This window comes from Empidonax traillii, unplaced genomic scaffold (assembly GCF_003031625.1).
Source record: "Empidonax traillii isolate 1590-97213 ecotype Southwest subspecies unplaced genomic scaffold, ASM303162v1 scaffold166:size2381449, whole genome shotgun sequence".
Classification (NCBI taxonomy): domain Eukaryota; kingdom Metazoa; phylum Chordata; class Aves; order Passeriformes; family Tyrannidae; genus Empidonax; species Empidonax traillii.
The window spans coordinates 333,475-348,924 of NW_020955359.1; the positions used below are offsets into that span (position 1 = coordinate 333,475).

The 15,450-nt window shown below is 43.3% G+C and overlaps 2 protein-coding genes across 4 annotated transcripts in view; one reads left to right on the forward strand and one right to left on the reverse strand.

Moving 5' to 3' along the window:
• GDE1 (glycerophosphodiester phosphodiesterase 1) overlaps positions 1-7,554 on the forward strand; it is a 9,909-nt gene extending 2,355 nt beyond the window's left edge. Inside the window, exons 2-7 of the mRNA XM_027885412.1 lie at positions 1,458-1,815; positions 3,166-3,341; positions 3,869-3,974; positions 4,671-4,763; positions 5,396-5,607; positions 6,012-7,554. Coding sequence (XP_027741213.1) covers positions 1,458-1,815; positions 3,166-3,341; positions 3,869-3,974; positions 4,671-4,763; positions 5,396-5,607; positions 6,012-6,159 — 1,093 coding nt within the window. The 3' untranslated portion in view covers positions 6,160-7,554. The remainder of the gene's footprint in view (positions 1-1,457; positions 1,816-3,165; positions 3,342-3,868; positions 3,975-4,670; positions 4,764-5,395; positions 5,608-6,011) is intronic.
• A 690-nt stretch (positions 7,555-8,244) lies between these two features.
• The window catches only part of TMC5 (transmembrane channel like 5), a 32,977-nt gene continuing 25,771 nt past the window's right edge, over positions 8,245-15,450 (reverse strand). For all 3 annotated transcript variants that reach the window (XM_027885427.1, XM_027885428.1, XM_027885429.1), the window contains 9 exons: positions 13,779-13,874; positions 13,131-13,206; positions 12,659-12,792; positions 11,747-11,920; positions 11,022-11,100; positions 10,619-10,711; positions 9,439-9,540; positions 9,108-9,153; positions 8,245-8,551 (listed from right to left, as the gene is read on the reverse strand). In XM_027885427.1, the coding sequence (XP_027741228.1) occupies positions 8,433-8,551; positions 9,108-9,153; positions 9,439-9,540; positions 10,619-10,711; positions 11,022-11,100; positions 11,747-11,920; positions 12,659-12,792; positions 13,131-13,206; positions 13,779-13,874 (919 nt within the window). In that variant the 3' untranslated portion in view covers positions 8,245-8,432. The remainder of the gene's footprint in view (positions 8,552-9,107; positions 9,154-9,438; positions 9,541-10,618; positions 10,712-11,021; positions 11,101-11,746; positions 11,921-12,658; positions 12,793-13,130; positions 13,207-13,778; positions 13,875-15,450) is intronic.

Consider the following 15,450-nt stretch of genomic DNA (forward strand, 5'->3'; position numbering starts at 1 on the left):
TGTTGTCTATTTCTGCATCAATCTTACCGTCTGAGGAGATGATGCTTCCCAGGTAATTAAACTGTTGGACTGATTTGAGTGCTGTTTCACCAATGGTGATATGGGGATGATGGAAGACTTCCTGAGGTGCAGGCTGATATAAAACTTCTGTCTTCTTCAAGCTGACTTCCAGACCAAAAAGCTCAGCAGCCTCTGCAAAGCAGGATGTTAAACCCTGCAGAGCTACTTCTGTGTGGGCGACGAGAGCGGCATCATCAGCGTAAAGCAGCTCACGGACAAGATGATTTAAGGTCTTAGTGTGGGCCTTCAGTCGCCTTAGGTTGAGAAGGCTCCCATTGGTACGATATCGAATGTAGACACCGTTTTCAAAATCGAGGTCTGCCGTGGCCCTTTGGAGCATCGTGCTGAAGAAGATCGTGAATAAGGTTGGAGCGAGAACGCAGCCTTGCTTCACACCATTAGCTATTGGAAACGGCTCAGAAAGTGCATCCCCATATCTGACTTGACCGCGCTGGTCCTCATGAAGCGAGATGATCATAGACACTCCATTATTTGTTATGTGTATGCATATATCTCTCTGATTTTTCTTCAGGAACACCTAGCAGAAGCACAAAACCATAAACAGAGGAGAATATCTGAGATGCTCAGAACCAGCTAGGATAGTATATGACAAATATTCACCTCAGCTATTGAAAAAAAAAAAAAAAAAAAAGAAATCCAGTTTAGAAGATTGCCTGGTGCCTGTTCCACCTCTGGTCAGCAAGAGTTCCTCGCTACAAAGTCAGTTGCTTTGGATTCTCCCCCACAGACACACACACCAGGAAAAGGGTCAGAGTCCTCATTTAGGTTAATATAACCCTAATGCAAGCTATTTCCTCAGCTTTGCTATTCTGCTCCTAGACTACAGAAACCCAGTTTCCACAGCCTTCACGTCATTGTTTTCCTGCCTTGCTTCTCTTCCCTCTGGATTCTTTCCAGCTGTTTACGCTTGTGTCAGGTGGTAAAAGTGGCCTTTCCTGTCCAGCCTCTGTCCGGGCAGGAGGGCACTGCCTGCTCCTCCGGTGGCTCCCGGGCTGTGGGTCAGGCCTGTGGGCAGGCACGAGTGGACAGCCAGCTTTATAAGATATACAATACATAACGTTGTATATAAACCCACAGCAACTAAGTGGAAAATAATCGCTATTGATGCTATGTTTCTAATTAGCTAGCATAGCTGTGAAAGCCCTCAGCACTCCCCAGACACACACCTGCAGTGCGACTCTCTGAACAACGATACTTTCCTCCCATTAACACCCTTTTCCCCCCTTTTCACGGCAAACCCCGCTCGTTTCCCGGCAGCGCCGCCGGGCCCGTCCCTGAGGGGTTACCCGAGCTCCGCCCCCAGCGCGGGCGGGCGGGCGCTGCGGGCGCTGATTGGCTGCGGGCGCTGCCGGCCGAGTGCTGATTGGCTGGCACAGGGCACGGCGGCGTTGCCGTCCTGGGGGGCGGCGGCGGCCGCGGGTCCGGCCCCGATCCCGACCTGATCCCGGCCCCGGCCCCGGCCCCGGCCCCGGCCCGGCCATGCTGTGCTACGGGGATGGCCTGCTGAGCTCCCTGACGGTGCTGCTGGTGGTGGTGCTGGCGCTGAGCCGCAGCCCGGCGCTGGCGTGCCTGCTGCCGGCCGGGCTGTACCTGGCGCTGCACCTCTTGTCGCTGGAGCCGCCGGAGCCCCGGAGCGCCCAGCGCGTCCTGCAGCCCCGCGGCTCCGCCGCCCGCGTCGCGCACCGCGGCGGCGCCCACGACGCGCCCGAGAACACGCTGGGCGCCATCAGAAAGGTCAGCGGGGCCCGGGGGGCGGGCAGGGCCTGGGCCGGGCGGGGCGGGGGGAGTTGCGAGGCGAAGCTGCCAAACGGTCCGCGGGGCCTCGCGGAGCCCACATGGCCTGGTGGGTGAGCGGTGAAACGGGCGGGCAGCGATTCGATCTGGTGGGTAGTGTTCGATGATGCGTGCAGGTGCCAAGCCTCCCTCATCCTCAGAATTTCCAGATGTCCTTCCGACATTAGCAGGAAGCTGATCGGAGGCTGGTCGGCCCTTCATCCCCAAGGGGATTCAGATAAGATCTGAGTCCCGGGGGAGCTGTTATAGCCTTGGTGCTGATGGATATTTCAGCAGTGAAGCAGATTTGAAATACTGTCTTTTGCTGATGTAGCAACAGCACACAGAGAGAGGACAGCAACTGGGTAACAGGCTGTGCTTTTTAAATCTCGAAGATCTGTAATGAGAAGCCACAGTTATGGGAAAATCTGACACTGAGAGAACTTCACTGTGTGTCGTCCTGCCATGACTTACTGCTGCCCCATCTGCAAGATATCAAGGCACAGCCAGGGGTCACAGTGTTCCTGGGAATCATTTGAAATCGTGTTTAGCAGTTTGTCTGTGGGGGTGAGATGATGTTGCTCTGATGGTCTGTTACCTTTGGGTGAGGGAGGGCTCTTTGTTCTGGTACATTCTGAAGTTGCACAATCCTTACATGTCAGACACCTGTAGGGTTACCTCTAGTGCTTACCTGGCATTTGTCTTTCTGGTGCATTGTCCTTTTTCCCAGGAGGGCGTTTCGCCTTCAGAACAATTGGTCTTGATTGCACTTCACTCGAGTGTTTTCCTGAGGAGTTCCTGGGAAAGAGCCAGGGCAGGAGCAGGATATATGAAATGTTCTAAGGCAGCCTGGCTGCTCATTCCTCAGAGAGGAGCAGGGATTTGCCTCATGCATCTACTACTTAGTGCACACATGTAACTTAGGAAACAGCGTTTGCTGTTATCCTGTAGATTTTGTAAACTGTAGGCATTTGCTTCCCTTCTCTTTTAGAAAATAACATAAGGACTCTGGGGTTATTACATCAGGAGTGAGCAGGATTCTTTTCCACATTTTTATCCTGAAACATTCCCAGTCCCAATACTGAGACATTATCACTATGGTTTTATCTCTAAAATAGATTATATGCTCTCCACTGATCTGTGAATGCTCTCACAATGGCTTGGATAAGACCTGCTTTGTTCTGTAGATGAAGCTTACTGAAAAGAACATTATTACATTTTTTACCAGAACACAAGCTAATTAAAGCTGTACAAATATCATAGATATAAAGCTGTCTCTTGTGTATGTGGTTTTTAATTTTTTTTTTTAAGGCAGCTGAGAATGGAGCAACGGGTGTTGAGGTGGATGTTGAATTTACTGCAGATGGTGTTGCCATTCTAATGCACGATGATACAGTGGAAAGGACAACTGATGGGTCTGGAAGACTGTGTGACTTGACTTTTGATGAAATTAGGAAGCTTAATCCATCTGCCAAACACAAGCTACGGTAAATGAACTATTGCTATTCTGAAATTGCTCTTTGAACAGTGAAAAATACCATTCTTGAGAAACAGAATTACTGATTTGATCTGTCGCTGATGAAAATTTTTGTCAATGTAAAACTTTGTCCCATATGTTACTTTGATTATAGAAGCATGTGAGACTGTATCTTCTTACCCATTGTTACAATAGGAACAGTGAAGAAGAGTCAAGATAACTGGCTTTCAAGGACAAAATTCCCAGGCATCTAATGTGAAACAGGTCAATCTCTACAAAAGCTTGTTCTAAATTGACTGCAGGGCACTAAAGGTGCAGGGAGCTTCGTGATATGTCAAAATTGGCTCAAGGAATTGCTTCAAAAATTAATTTTATTTGCTTATATTTCTTGACTGATTGTGCCTTGGGGATTCTAAGCATTGTGTTTATACTATTGAAAAGTAGCTAGACAGATTTTTAGGTAGTCTCACTGTGACCTCATGTGCGTATGTGCATGTGTATCTCGACTGCATTCCAGTGAGTTCTCCATTTCTACAGGAATAAATTCCCAGGTGAAAAGGTGCCAACTCTGAGAGAAGGTGTTGTGGAGGCAATGCGTCACAACCTGGCAATCTACTTCGACGTCAAAGGCCATGCAGATCAGGTACCGCTCACGAGACACCTTCCCTCACACCTTCTGTGGGTTTCTAACCTGCTGTTGTGTTGGTCTCAAACTGATCTGTCTGGTACAGACCCTTCTATAATAAGAGTGGGACTGGGCCTGCTGTTTGTGTCATCCAAAATTGTTCTGGGAAAATGCAACTTAAAATTAGCACGAGGTGTGTGTGTGTTGCCTTCAGCTCACAGCACCACAGTGAAACAAAGCAAACTGAGTTTCCTACCTGTGCTGGAGGGAGCCAGAACCTCATCCTCAGCCTCCAACAAGGGATCTATAATTTGCATTACTGAAGGTAGATACAGATGATCAGTCATTAACATTTTATGCAAATTAGAACATTTTTTTTCTTTAGCATAGCAAAATATGGGAATACATTCATTTTCCTCTTGAGCTAAACCCTGAGTAGTACTTCAGAATTATACCCACACTATCTTCAAACACTGAGAATGCTGCTTCTTCTTGTAAACAGAATCATAAAAAGGGCTTCTGTTGCAAAAAACAAAATGTCATTTCTGTGTTACTGCTATAAGCAAGATGCTATTTTTCTTTTCCCCCTTTCTATTTCAATCTTGCTACACAAAACTGGAAAGTGTTTGTAAAGGGCGTTGTTCTAGAATGACTCTGCAGTGTAGATATGAATGAATGTATAAACATGACATCTGTGTGTGTCTCTAATTGTAGGCAGTTGATGCCCTGAAACAACTCTACCTGGAATTTCCACAGCTGTATAACTGCAGCATAGTCTGTTCCTTCATGCCAGATGTTGTTTATAAGGTGACGTCTCCTAAAAGTTTATTTTGGGTTTTTTTAGTCCTGCCTGGTAATTTCAGTATGGGATACAACTCCCAGTTCCACGTTACTTTGGGGTTGTTAAAATTGCCAAGACTTTTAAAAGTAAATGAAGCATAATGCATAATTTTATTAGATCAGTCTACTCATTAAATGCACGTGTGAATCCACTATAAGTCCCTCCATTCTGAAAGCAATGCAGGAAAAAGTGTGTTGCCGTTACACCTGGTGTATGGCCAGGTATCTGTGTGCAAGACACCTGCTAAATATACCTCTTATTTTGAGGTAAACATAGACTATTCTTAAAACTGTTTCCTAACTGTCATTTCCACTGCTACTTACTTGGTATTTTATTCCAGCATATACATTGCTTGACTGCTATGGAATTTTTTTAACATAAGAGCAGGTGCTTACTCAGTATGGTTTTTTTTAAAAAAAAAACAACAATAAAATCTCATAAACAGTTTTCCAAAATAGTTACAAAAGGACCTGGAGGGGAAGGGGAGAATGATTCTGGTAGAGCTGCAAACTCAAACTATCACTTTGTATCTCAAAAATTGTATTTACTGCAGCTGGGCTTGTGGATGAATTCCAGTCTTTTCTCCTTGGTCTTGCAGATGAGACGAGCCGACAGAAATGTTCTGACAGCACTTACACACCGTCCCTGGCATCTGAGTTACTTAGGAGATGGCACACGCCGTTTCAATTCCTTCTGGAAACATTACTTGCATGTGGGGATGGACATCATTATGGATTGGAGCCTACACAGTTTCTTGTGGCGACTGTGTGGGATTTCAGCTTTCCTCATACAGAAAAATTTTGTTTCTCAGTAAGTGTTAAAGCTTGCTCATACACCAGGAGATATTACCATTCTATTAGGATTCGGGGAGGAGTTAACTCAGTATGTGCTTATCAAAATGTTCCATTTAGTGTTGGGTAAGGTTGTTTTGATAGTTTCCTTACTCCATGATATTTTATTATTTTAAGCCTCTATCTTTTCAATCTGAATTTTTATCTTATGTTAGATTCTAAGTTTACTCTCAAAGAGGAAAACTGTTGCTTTTGCCTGTTTACAATAACAAAGCACAAAAAGATGATGTTGCACAAGAGGACCTGCTGTCATTCTTGGTGCCATGATGATGCAAGACTAAAACCCAGCAGTAGATTCAGCACTGTCTGCCTTCTCTCTGTGGTAGTGTCAGCTTCCTCTTAGAGTGTCTTCATCCCTTGCAGGGACTATGTGAGTCACTGGTCTTCCAAAGGAATTCAAGTGGTTCCCTGGACAGTGAACACGTTTGCAGAGAAAAGCTACTATGAAAACGTCCTCGAGTGCAGCTACATCACCGACAGCCTGGTGGAGGACTGTGACGCTCACTACTGACCCACCCCGCACTCCCTCCCCAGCCTGTCCATTCACCATCCACCGGGCATCCAGCAGTGCCAATGGAACACCGTAACAATGGTTCTGGGAAAAGGCAGGGCAGCAGTTTTATTCTGCCCGTGGTCAAACCTCAAATGCAGAAAACCCTTCTGGGCACTGGACAGAGCCACCCACAGCCTGAGGGAATTGCTGTGATGTGAAAAAAATAAGATTTGACAAGCAAACTGGGCCAAACCTTGTCTGTGCAAGTGGCTTTATAATTCTCTGACTGTTCCTTTACTGTGTTTAAATTCTGGTTATAAATTCCTATTAGCAATTTTTGTTGCCAAAATTTAAAGTCATACCTTGATTTTAGTAATTTTAACAGCACAATCTAAAACTGTTAATAATTTGAGGTTGATTCGTGGAGTCTTTAAAACATCTACATTACTGTTCTTAAAACAGAACCTTAAAGTAATGGTTCCAAAACAGAGGGTGAGTGCATTTCCCTCCCCTGCATGGAAAGGTGCTGCATCCTGACAAGGAAGAAAAAGCCAACTTTCCACGTGGAATGGGAAGCCTATGAGAACTAACAAATAAAACTTGTGTAGCTTCTTATCTTCTAGACTTTGCAAAAGAGCTAAGGGAGGATAGGAAACTGTTTCTTCTAATGACACAGCACATGAATGTATTTATTTCTAAAAGAAAGGTACATATGGAGTGCTGGTAAGAGGCAGAACAAATGGAGCTGACATGTCCTTTTTAGTTTGCTTATTGTTTGCATGATTGAAGGGCACTCAAAGGGTTATGGAAACTGTAATCCAGATATAACTTGAACTCCAAAGAGTCTGCAGTTACAATAAACAAGTATCTGAGAGCTCTGGGGAAGGGTATTCTTTTTCAGCCATGCAGCAGTGCTTTGATGTAAAATGGCAAAATTAGTGGAGCTTCATGCTACGTTCTGCCAGGAGTGATGGATTTTCTGTTTGTATCTCAAGTTGCATACACGCACAAAGAAGCACAAAGGAGGTGGTTTTCCTTGTCAGGAAGACAAGGACCTCTTCAATTCATGTCAGTCATCCACCCTGCACTGCAGAAGCAACAATCTCAGCCTTCTGCTGCCCATCCTCTAGCATGTGTACATTATGTCCAGCTTCTGTCCAGCCACTTCAGTGAGTGCTGTAGCCTCTACTGTTACTGCTGAGCCCGACAGGAGCTCCCCATGTGGCCACTGAAGGGCAAACGACTTCTTGGCAAATGGCCCTTGCTCCAAAGGTCCAGTTTTAGTTGCTGCTGGAGTTGCTGGCACTGCTGAGTCACATCCTCAGTGCAAACACCAGGCCTATATCCAATACTCACAGCCAGACTCCACAGCTTAACACACAGGGAGACCGAAAAATGGAATCTCTGGTCTTGTATTGTGTGAGAAGTTTGTCCTTTTTTCTGTGTCTTTGGTGGCAGGTTTTGGGTTGTCTTTAGCCTGAATTACAAGCAAGAGGAAAAGATGTCCCTTTTTCCTAAAGCATTTTTATGTCCAAAGCAATGAGGGAGGAATAAACCAGACAGTAGTAGAAAATGGGCTAAACAAACCAAACCAAATTATGATAGTGAAGTTGTGACTCTGAATAAAAAGAAGCTGCATTGTGTCTCAGTCATGCATGGTAAAGAAATAAATCTCTATTTTGTTACTTCCAATCAATCCTTTATGGGAAAAGATGTGAAAAATTTTAGTTTACAAGCAGTGGTTTTACACAGATGAGAATTCTGATAAGTAGTCACTCTTAAGAGTTCCGAAAGCTTTTAACATTAAAGCTGCTTTTGAATGACTCTAATAGACTGTAAAAGTGGCACAGAAAGGTGAAAATGGAATGGAAGTTTAACCTGTTTCACACAAATTATTTCACAGCCATTACAATGTCTGAGTCATTAAAAACAAGTGCACTTTAATTTCCTTCTATGTTTATTTAACCAATACTTTAGGTTTGGTTTAGATCAGATAAAAGCAGTTTAAACGATATAACTGATACAAAAATACTTTTAAACCATAACTTTTATTTACAATTAGGCACAAGTTTCCTTATATTCAGTCAACAACAAGTGGTATCACTGCTGCAAAACAAACCCATCCCGCAGGATATTCCCTGTCGTAACAAACTGCAGTTGGGATGCATTTTGTTCTATTTTTTTGTCCCATTTAGAGGCAAAAAAAAATGTTTGAGTGTTTCTTTCAGTTATTAGTGCAAAAGTCTGTTGCTTTCTGCAGAACACCAGTCAGTGGTTCCGACTGTGCCTGCTCAGGGATGAAAATCTCCCTCATCATCGTAGTCGTCCCACTGAGCCGCTTCTCTGGCGCGCAGGGCGAGTGCCACGGCCTCGGACACGCCACTGCTGCTGGGCTGGGCTGGCTCCCAACCTGTCACCACAGAGGCAACGTTAACTGTGCTGTCATGGTATAACCACCACCCCCATCATAAAGCCCCGTGCTATTTAAGGGTCTCATCTGCCAAGTATTTGGAATGAAGTGACGTGACTGTGTAAACTGGGAATAGTTCAAACTGCCACCAAGATCCCAAAGCTTTTTTTATTCTGGACATGATGATATCCTAGGGACTCTACTCATTATTAACCCCTTCTGAGATCACACCAAGATGTGAAGTCTATCTCTGAAGGGATTTAATGTTCTTGTCTGTGGGTGCTCCCATAATAGAAAATGGCTCATTTACCCAAGGAAATTCCCCTCTCTGGTACACAGTCTTCAGAAGTCACCATCAGCACCAGAACAAGCTACCAATAAACACATCCTATAAAAAATGTTCACCTCAGAAACCCAGTCCTTTTGTTTTCTCTTTATACAAGGTGCTAAAAGCTGTGCCCCTGACATCCAGCTGTTACACGCTGTGTCTGTACAACAAACATTCTTACTGAGCTGAACTTCCAAGAGCTTCCTGTGTTTCATCTTTGTTGCTTACCTAATGGGAGGTCAGTGCCACTCGAGATCCCAGAAGAATAGGGATCCTGAAAACAAAATTCACAAGCAGGTTTTGGTCATGATTGCCCTCATGTGCCTGTTATCTTCTGTTTAAAAAGATACCAGTCACCTCTAACAAAGCCACACTCTCCAGGTCTTAAGCAGGTGATTAGGAGTGTTCCAACAGCTATTCTGATGAGACTTTTATACCTGCTCAAATTAAGGTTATTTCCATGCACACAGGATGACCTCTTTGCTCCACATACACCTGTATCACACCCCAGATTCTATATAAGGAAATCCAGCAGGTTTCCCTCTTTAGACCATCTCACCTCTGAGTAGGATGTGTTTTGGTTCCCGTCAAATGCCTCTCCTGGGTAGCCTGGCACTTGCTGGGCAGGTTGCCTGGATGGGTGGTATGGAGAGGAGCTTCTCTGAAAGAGAGTTTTTGGCATTAGCAGTCTGTATTCTGGCTTCCAGTCACAACTGTATGGCCAGCAGTGCTCACACCCTTGCTTTAGGGAGTTGGCCTTTCTACTAGATCCACAATGAGATTATTCTGGCATCTCCTTTGAAATCTGACCTTAACAACTACAAGAATATCCACATTTCATAGGCTACCAAGCCCTCCTCTCAGGAGTCCCACTTGTGACCCTGGACACGGCCACTGGTTGGTTGAAAATCCCCAGCACACAGAAAATGCCCATTCAATTTCAGCTCCCCTTTTTACAGCCAATATTTACTTATATTATCACACACATATTTATATTTAACAATAAACCAATATCAACTGTTTATTTATTTTTATTTATATTATCACTTTAATGATGGCTGGTCATACAGGGGGATTTGGTTTTTTGGGAGGAAGGAGGGGAACCTACCAAAAACTTTTACTCTACCAGTATGTAGGTCAAGGAGTTTTTACTCAACACAAATCAAAACAGTAGACAGCACCTACATGTGCACATTTTTACACTAATTTGGTTGCTCAGTGGACAGGACTGCCTTAAAAAATAAATTTTAAGTTTAAATCAGATGTCTATCCATGTTGTATGGGATTTAAAATGGGGTTTAAAATGGGATGAAAGCACTCAGCTTTACCTCAGTTGAAAAAACCACAAACTATAAAACCCTAAGGAAATCCCGAGTCAGGGGAGGCAGGCAGCCTCATTCTCAGCCCAGGCAAGGTTCAAGTGTGGCTTGAACCCTTTGTGATCAAAAGTGTACACTTTAAAAATGTTTTCTTGCAGTTTCATAGTCATAAATTATGTCTGGTGAGGGTAAGGACTTTTCTACCTCCTTCCCGGGTTGAATTCCGGCCTGGAACAAATAGTTAGGGAACTTTCAGAGTATCCTTTTGCTGTCTAGAGTTAACTAGTAATCAATCAGTTTGCATGAAATTTTAAATACAGACATATCCCTACAGGGCAGCCTCTTTGCAGGGCTGGAGAAGCCCCAGAGAATCAGACCAAGCCCGTAATTAAACAGCAGTACCTGAACAGGCAGATTGACCTGCTGGCCTTGTCCTCTCAGTGCAGATGGCTTTCGCTTTGCCCTCTCCAGTGCCCGTAGTTTTTTGAGTAAAAACATCTTATCTTTTCCTGCCTGTGGTCAAGACATATTAGATCATTAGCTGGAATGGACTAATCATTCCTGAGAGGCTCAAGGCCTGTAAGTAACCACTGATCAGAATAACTCCTTTTCTCCTAAAATAATCCGTCTACAGAGGGAGCTGCAGCAGCACATCTGGAAGACACAATTCTTCTGCAACAACTCTGTGAGTTGAATTTCTCTGCAGCTCCCATGAGGAAGGTCTCCCACCCTCCCTTACAGGTTACAGCTCCACAAAGCTGGATGACACAATCAACAAAGAAGCCAAATTATAAAAAAAGATATAGCTGAAGGTCAAACTTACATTACTAATTTGCTTACGTAAGAATTTGGTCATGGTCTTTCTTCCTTGTATTATTTGCCAGTAAAGATAAGTAATAATTCTAAACAAAACAAAAAAGTCCAACATATGAGCATTTCCTCCTAGTCATTGTCTAAACAGAAAATTATCCTGTTTATTTTAATCCATTGAAAGACATACATGCACCCATCTCTGCACACACACACACACACACACATATATAAAATAGATGTGTACAATTACACAAGGAATGGCAAACACATGAAATTGCTTACATTCTCTTGAAAAAGACCCAAAAATTTAAGGACTTGAATTAAATATGAGAGGTACAATTAAATAAGTCAGCAATACAAGGTGCATTTCATGTAACAAACAGCAAACTAATGCTCTTATCCAACCACCACACCCTCCCAGCCCAAAGAGGGAAAGGAAAAAAAAAAGAAGCCCAAAAATAGGAGGCTCAAATAAGAGATTTCCAAAACTCCCCTAACTTCACACAGGGTTAGCTTGAAGTTGGTATGTAAAGAGCTTTGGCCTTCTAACATAATAGGAATAGGTTTTATAACTTCTTTATGTACTTCAAATACATGAATTTCCAACATATTAACTATTTCTGATGCTTTAAAATGCACTTTGCCATTTATTTTTTTTATAAAGAAGGGCTATGTCATTGCCATGTTTTTCCATTTCAGGCCCTTTGCCGGTGCTTTTCATCAGCAGGTACTTACAGTACAATTCCAGAGAGGATGAAGAAGAAAAGTTCACTTGTAATTAAGTTGTGATAGATCCACACAACCCATTTTGAGGCAGTGTAATTGTCCAGAGTGTGTATCCACTCAGACACTGCAGCATACATAGAAGACAAACCTCTGAAAGGACCACATCCTTCTGAAGGTTTTAACCTGAAAGTGTGGAAAAACAGCTACTTAAAGCTTCACAGTGATTTTTGTACATCAAGATGCTCATCAGTTTGCTCTAGCCTTGTGCTCTCTTTGGGCTCTCAGGGTGCTTCCATGATCTGTGGTTCATTTTTAACTCGGATGCCTCTCCAGCCACCAAATGCCCACCCCAGACGATGCAGTTGCGTGAAATCACATTGCTGCCAATTGTCAAGAAAAAGGCTGCCCCTCCTTAATGTGGCCAGAGCAACATGCACAAAACCAAATCAGCTTTAAAATACTGGTAACACTGAGATGCATTATTACAGAGGTCAGCACTGCCTGCAAAAAGAGCCTCTGAAGTTCATAAACAATCCAGAAGTTGACCTCAATTGACTTTTTTTCAGGTGTTTCTCGGCTGCAGACCCAGTATGGCCTATAACATACATAAGTCCAGGAACTAGGACTCAGTCACAGAAACTTTTAAGAGAAGGAGTTTGATGCTACATTTAACTAGGAACCCCAAACTTCAACGCAACTTTGTTTCTCATCCCACTTTCTTGAGGGACAAGCTACTCAGCTACATTCTCCCAAGCTCACCGAGCATCTCTTGTTTTTAGAATATAGGACATCTCCTGAACATCTGAAACCTTCCATCAGCAATTAATGTAGCTTTTCCTATGGAGAAATGCAGGTTCCTCTGCCTGGTATCAGGTCACACAGCATAATTTAGCAGGCTTGGGCACCAGTGATCTTCCATACCTCCAGACAGTGACTCCAATGACAGACAGGACTCCAAGGAAGGAAGGGCAGAACAGCAGGAAAAGGAAGGATGTTGTCATTTGAGCAGTTCTCCAGACTTTGCGAGGAGGTTGGCAGTTCCTCATCAGACTGACCTTAAAAGAGATGAAGGTACTCTTGGAATGGTGTTACCTGCCACTTCAACTCAGTTTAAGTCAATCCCACTGAAATTTCCAACCGGGCTCTTAACTCCTCCTATAACCCTTCCACACCTTTTTCCCCTCTCAGATTTAACAGATTTGTAATTCAAGGGCGTGCATCTAACTAGTCTTCCTTTAAAGCAAATCCCACCCTCCAAACCCAAATCAACCAAACTGCTCCCCTAAATGCAAAACACCCACAGCCTCAACCAAAAGCAGCACTTTAACACAATAAATTCTGCCCAGATTTCAAGCTGTGCAAGGTTATTATGAATACATACGAAGTTTGTTACCTTTTTCACATAAAATACTATAGAAAATGCGATAATCTGGATACCAGGCAGCAGAGGTGAGAAGAGGATACCGATCCTACAAGAAGGGATTTATAGAGAAAACATTTTCACTATTCACTACACGACTCTCCATGCAATGAGAGCAAAAAAAAAAAAAAAAAATCACAGTAACTTCATATACAGATAGTGTTGGATTATTTGGAAATGTGATTATGTTAACCTTGATCCTGTAACAGTAAGCCCACCTTGGAAAATACGCAACTTCAAACATGGTTATCAATGCAAAGATAATTGGAGGAACATACTCATTCTTAGAAATCAGGCACTTTTTCCAGGGTTTAATACTGAGACTATTTCAACATGAACATCATTCCAGTGAGGAAGTAAACAAAATTCCAGGGTATTCCTGCAAGAACCTATCGGGTTTCTCCCAGACCAGGTGGCCACTGGATAAACTACTGACTGAAGTTATTACCCACAGAATTATAAATAAAACCGGCAAGCTGCAGTCCTTACCAAAGGTACTTAATAGGTCACTTCTCAGGAACTTATCCCCCATGATGGGAAGCACCCAGAAATGTCAGACTAAGAATGTTCCAGGGCATTTTTAAGTGCAAATGAAGTTCTGTCTGTAAATGTAACACTTACCAGGTCAAGGTCTGTGCGTAGATCAAATCTAAAACATTTCGCCCGATATCAAATTCTGGCTGCCCCAGGCTCACACAGATTGTAGTTCCAATAATTCTGGAGGGGGGAAAACCAAAAGCTACAGCACAATAGCATTTGCTAAGGGATAAAGCCCTCTGTAGAAATCTCTGCAAAAGACCTCCTGAATACGAGCATCAATGACAAATTATTTAGGGGCTGCATGAACGTCATGCAAAGCAGCCACAGCTCGTTCATTAGACATCACGTAAAAAATGAGTCGGAATCTGGCAAAAGCAAATTCCCATAATGCACAGCAGGGTTGAAATAAGACCTAGGATATTTTTCATGCAACCAAAAAAGACAACAAACAAGGCTTTGTTACTGTATCAGTAAATATTTCTACTAACGTAACTATTTGTTATTTACTTTAAGCACAAGTGTGTTTGTGCTTAAGCAGCTGAAATGTCAAGTTGCCTCGGTACAAAACTCTAACAGATTTTCAGGTCCTGAGTCCTGGGAATTTCCAGCCTCAATCAGAAAACAAGTCTTGTAGACTGATACTCTTCACATACACGTGAAGTATATCCTATTTCAAACTTACAGAGGTTGCAAATAACTGAGACATACACAGGTAAGCAAGTACTAAGAAGACTCCTACTAAGGGCCAATAATTCCTTTCTATCACCTCATTTTTCCTGAGATGGGGAGGTTCAGTTTCTGCTTGTTGTAGCAAGAACAATAAGAATTTTGGTAACTATTTCATCTTGCCTTGAATACACACCTTGGCACCACCTTATCAACTGCATCACAACAGCATTTCAGGGCTGGGTTTTCAGGTTACTCCGAACACATACAATTAAATACTGGCAATTGTACTTTTAACCTTTCTCAGCCCTAAGTCAGGTGCTTTTGGCCAGCTTAGGGGAGGCCATTTATCAGAGCTGACACTGCAGTTTTGGTTCTGTGGCCTTTTGCTGGGAGGTGGCTTCCTATCTGAACACAAGGACAGGAAGATTAAAGCAAGAGCTGCGGAGGAGAAATCTTCAAAGGCTTCTCAACATTGTTAACTTTTTGTGAAATTAATACAAAATAAAGTCTTGCCTTGTAAACCAGTCCTGTTCATACCATGGGCAAAGAGCAAACAATGGATCTCCTACGTAAATAGGATCAGGAACCTGCATGCTCTGCAGAGCTGGCAAGCACTTAAATACTCTACTGCCTAAGCCCTAAGTAATGTTTGGCAATAGGAAGGTTCACACAGCAGATGTCAGAAGTAAATGACTTTTTCCTTCCATGTCGAGCTGTATTCCCATTCAGTCCAAAATATTTCTCACTTACCATGCAGACCTCTACACTTGAGTCCTACTACACCCCTAAATCTGACTAAAATCAGATTTTAAACTTATGGACACTATGTAGTGACATAACTAAGAGGGGGAAAAATTATAGGGAATCATACCAAGGAAAGGCAGCAGTGTGCCCGTGGAGATAACATGGTTTTCTGCTTTAGGTACTTGATTCTTTGTCACCCCACATTCAGGAGACCCCTGAGAGTACAATGTGGCTTCCTCCCCTCACGTGTTTCCATCTCCAAAGGGAAAAGGGACACACTGGGAGAGCAGAATGCTACGGACACTGACCTCCTACTCAGGAGGAGCTGTGATATCTATAC